The 4,304-nt window shown below is 38.5% G+C and overlaps 1 protein-coding gene across 1 annotated transcript; it reads left to right on the top strand.

Annotated features, from left to right (window-relative positions):
* Positions 1–862: 862 nt before the first annotated feature.
* Positions 863–3,522, top strand: LOC124234554 (ATP-binding cassette sub-family D member 2; the record flags this gene model as incomplete). Its single annotated transcript, XM_046651892.1, has 2 exons — positions 863–1,801; positions 3,342–3,522. Coding segments are annotated over exons 1-2 (1,120 nt in total), but the record flags the coding sequence as incomplete, so codon positions are not given.
* Between the last annotated feature and the right edge of the window lie 782 nt (positions 3,523–4,304).

Here is a 4,304-nt window from a genome sequence, read left to right as displayed (position 1 = left end):
CCTATTTATTTACAAAATATGCCCTCAATTACGACTTGTCTGATAGATTCTGGGACTTCATGAGAAACACAGACAGAAAAAATAAAATAAAATGGGACTGAAAAACAGATCTAAGTATTTGATAGTTTGTTTTCTCCAGTGTCCCTCCCGCTTGTCCCTTCCCTCTCTCTCCCTTTCAGATTCATTCCATACCCTTTCACATTCATTCCATATCCTTTTCACATTCATTTCATGTTGGTCCTCTTGCCCCTCCTCCCTCATCTCCCTAGCTCCTTCTGCCTCATCTCGTTTTATAGCGCTTGGAAATTTCCTTTTCTTTCTGCTCTTCCCCTTGTGGTATCTACTAAAACCTTAGAGGAGTGATGTATATTCTGAAACTTCTGTGCGTTTCTAAGTGACGCTGAGCATGCTCAGTAGCTGGGGCAGGTTTTGTGGCCCGCGGCTGCCCTGATTCGACCTTTCCAAAAATAGACATTTAACTCTTTGGACTCCTGCCTAAGGATGTAATTCGCTTTGCTTTCTCCTCATTTTCAAGGTTCAAAGGGAAGCGGCGAGGATTCCAAGGTCCCACCATCCTCACAGCCAATGAGGGGCCTGTGAGGGAGGAGCTTGGGGCGGCTTAGTGCAGCTTGAGCTTCTGAGGGAATCATCCCCAGTAGGTGCGGTGGAGTCTGAGCTCCGCTGCATCTGTCACAGCAGAACAAAATTGAAAAAAACAAAAGCAAAATTTTAAAAAAGAAGAGAAGAAATGCTGCGGACTATGGAACGCTGTAGGACTTTCTGAAACATTTGCTGGGGATTCCGGTGGATCATGATCTTTTAAAACCAATTCTTTTTGAAGCCGGTTTGGGTAATTGGGAAAATGACACATATGCTAAATGCAGCAGCTGATCGAGTGAAATGGACCAGATCGAGCGCTGCTAAAAGGGCTGCCTGCCTGGTGGCTGCAGCATATGCTCTGAAAACCCTCTATCCCATCATTAGCAAGCGTTTAAAGCAGTCTGGCCACAGGAAGAGAAAAGAAGCAGCTTACCCGACTGCAGAGAACAGAGAAATACTGCATTGCACCGAGACCACTTGTAAAAATTCTTCGCCTGGAGTGAATGCAGATTTTTTCAAACAGCTACTAGAACTTCGGAAAATTCTCTTTCCAAAACTTGTGACCACTGAAACAGGGTGGCTCTGCCTCCACTCGGTGGCTCTAATCTCGAGAACATTTCTGTCTATCTATGTGGCTGGTCTGGATGGAAAAATTGTGAAAAGCATTGTGGAAAAGAAGCCTCGGACTTTCATCATCAAATTAATCAAGTGGCTTATGATTGCCATCCCTGCTACCTTTGTGAACAGTGCAATAAGGTACCTGGAGTGCAAACTGGCTTTGGCCTTCAGAACTCGCCTAGTAGGCCATGCCTATGAAACCTATTTTACAAATCAGACTTATTATAAGGTGATCAATATGGATGGGAGGCTGGCAAACCCTGACCAGTCTCTTACTGAGGATATTATGATGTTCTCCCAATCTGTGGCTCACTTGTATTCTAATCTGACCAAACCTATTTTAGATGTAATCCTGACCTCCTATACGCTCATCCAGACTGCTACATCCAGAGGAGCTAGCCCAATTGGGCCCACCCTATTAGCAGGGCTTGTGGTATATGCCACTGCTAAAGTGTTGAAAGCCTGCTCTCCCAAATTTGGTAAATTGGTGGCTGAAGAAGCTCATAGAAAAGGCTATTTGCGGTATGTGCACTCCAGAATTATAGCCAATGTTGAAGAAATTGCCTTTTACAGAGGACATAAGGTAAGATAGAAATTAAGATGATGGGTGAAATGTGAGACTGTTCGAGCTGCCACTGCAGTGCTAGATACCATCTGTTGTACTGTTGATGGACCCACTTCTGTAGCGTTTTAGACTCCGATGACATCTAAACCTGTACTAGAATGTATGCTTCCTTACCCTTTTTACTCACAAGTTGTTAAAGAATTATAGAGTGCAAACTTTTCTAAAGTTTCATGAGAATAAAATTTTCAGCACTCAGTCTACTTAGCCTCAGTTACCCAAACATGCTCAGAATTATCTCTGAAGCATTTTCTTAAAACTTAAATCCTAATTGGTTGTAGAGCATTAGAAGTAAATGTGTTTGGAAACTGAGTAAACACATGTCCATTGAGATGGAAAATTTAGGATGGTATTCTCTTGTTGTTATTATTGAGGGCCCTTTGTTTTTAAGAGGAAAAAAAACCCTGGCCTTTTACATGAAAGACAAGTTTAACAATTTTGCATGTCTGGTCAGCAATGGAGGGTCCTCAGTCCTAAGAAGTGCAGGAGAGTGTGTCTCACAAATGTCATTTCCAACTCTTAGTTAATGTTCAGCACCATGTTTGACACAAATAAAAAGAGGCAGTGAAATGAAATTTTGTCTGGCTTTGAGAGAAAAGCTAAGATTAGAGAAGAAATGAGGAGAAAAGGAATTTCAGAACGTTATTTCTAAATACTAAAGATTTTCGACATTAAGCAGATCCCTAAAATAGTTAGCCTAATTACATAAACTTCCAGAGCATTGAAGTAACCTCAGAATATTAAATACGACCAAATTTTTTAAGGTGATGCATCTGAAATCTTAATACAAATGACTTAGTACAAATGAAATATTCAGATATTCTTAAGTTGAAATGGTATTTTAATTCCCAAGCAGAATTATTTACTTTTTGAAGCATCATTAGTTATCAAGACAAATTTTTACAGTAGTAGGAATCTGAAGAAGAAAATTTAAAGCAAATTTAGGACTTCTACTCCCCCTTGAAAATTGGGCTTATATGTTGTATTAGTCATATTGACTTGTGATTCTTCTTGAATCATTGAACTCAGTGATTTAAATTATAGCATGCTGTAGGCTTCCGGCATTTAAGACAAAATCCAGCAAATTGAGTTAGTTCGAAAATGGAATCTAATTACACATATGTGTGTCATGTGTTTATTTTCAAATATTTTTGGTGTGATCAAGAAGGATAAAGTTCTAACATTGTTTACTCATGTCTTATAGAATATCGTTTAATTTTAACCTCATGCATGTAATTTTGAAATAAAAATTATAAATCACTGACATGTACTTTATATTTACTAAGTATCATGGGTTTTTTTCAATAATATAGGTGTGACCAAATTAAATAATAATGACTCATTCTTATATTAATCTGTATTTTTTAGTTGTTAGAATCATAGATCATACTATACTAAGTAAAACAAAATAATGTGTACCTATCTTTAAAGAAAGCCTTCAGACATACAATATTTACTTTTATAACTCATGCTGGGTTCTTGCCTCTTTTTCCCTCTATAGGTGGAAATGAAGCAACTCCAGAAAAGTTACAAAGCTTTAGCCGATCAGATGAACCTCATTTTATCCAAACGTTTGTGGTACATCATGATAGAGCAGTTCTTGATGAAGTATGTTTGGAGCAGCAGTGGACTGATTATGGTGGCTGTACCTATTATCACTGCAACTGGCTTTGCAGATGGTGGTAATGACATTTATGCTTAATCTTCAATATATGTTTAGGATTATTTCTCTTGAAGGTGTCACTGCTGGTTTTGTGTGAGTGAAACTGTATATGTAGCCATTTTTCTGTAGTCATTAATGGTCAGAAACAAAGGCAGACTTTGCAACATCCAATAATAATACCTGCAATGTGAAAGGAGATAAGTGGCTCAAAAGTCCTTTCCAGTTGTGAGATATTTCAAATTAATATCTTGAAAAGCAGTGTAAGTTCTCTCCATGTGTTTTAAACTTCAGTTCTGCGCATCCCATGTGTTTAGTCTATAAATATTCTATAACTGGATCTGCCCTGTTTTGTGATTTGAAGAGTTGGTTGACTACATTAGGCAACTAGGAATATTGTTTTAGGAAGTGTTTTACACCATGGAACAAGATCTCCTCTACTTGTAGGTAACATGGATAAACCTCCTATGTAGCATGATTTGGTGGCATTGTGGGGGTAGGGGTTGTCAAGCTGCCCCTGTCTAATTCTAGCTATCACCATCCCAGTGGTTTTTACCAACATTTTTCATCTTTGGGATAACTAAGAAAGATAAGGGCAACAAGAACAATATTAAAACGTTCTGTAATACTTGAGATGGGAGTTTGGGTCTTAATAGGCAGGGACAAAGGGGAGTTAATTAAAGTAGCAGCATTTTCTGCTCTTCCTCCAAAATAAAACGTTCCCCCTTCTCTTTAAAAACCACTTGGTCAAAATTGGCCTTAGTGTTGAAGTAACTAAATAAAAGCATGGGCTTTGTAGTAAGA

Source organism: Equus quagga, unplaced genomic scaffold, assembly GCF_021613505.1.
Source record: "Equus quagga isolate Etosha38 unplaced genomic scaffold, UCLA_HA_Equagga_1.0 88991_RagTag, whole genome shotgun sequence".
Taxonomy (NCBI): Eukaryota; Metazoa; Chordata; class Mammalia; order Perissodactyla; family Equidae; genus Equus; species Equus quagga.
Note: the sequence above shows the minus strand (reverse complement) of the source record. Positions and strands in the feature narration are given on the sequence as shown.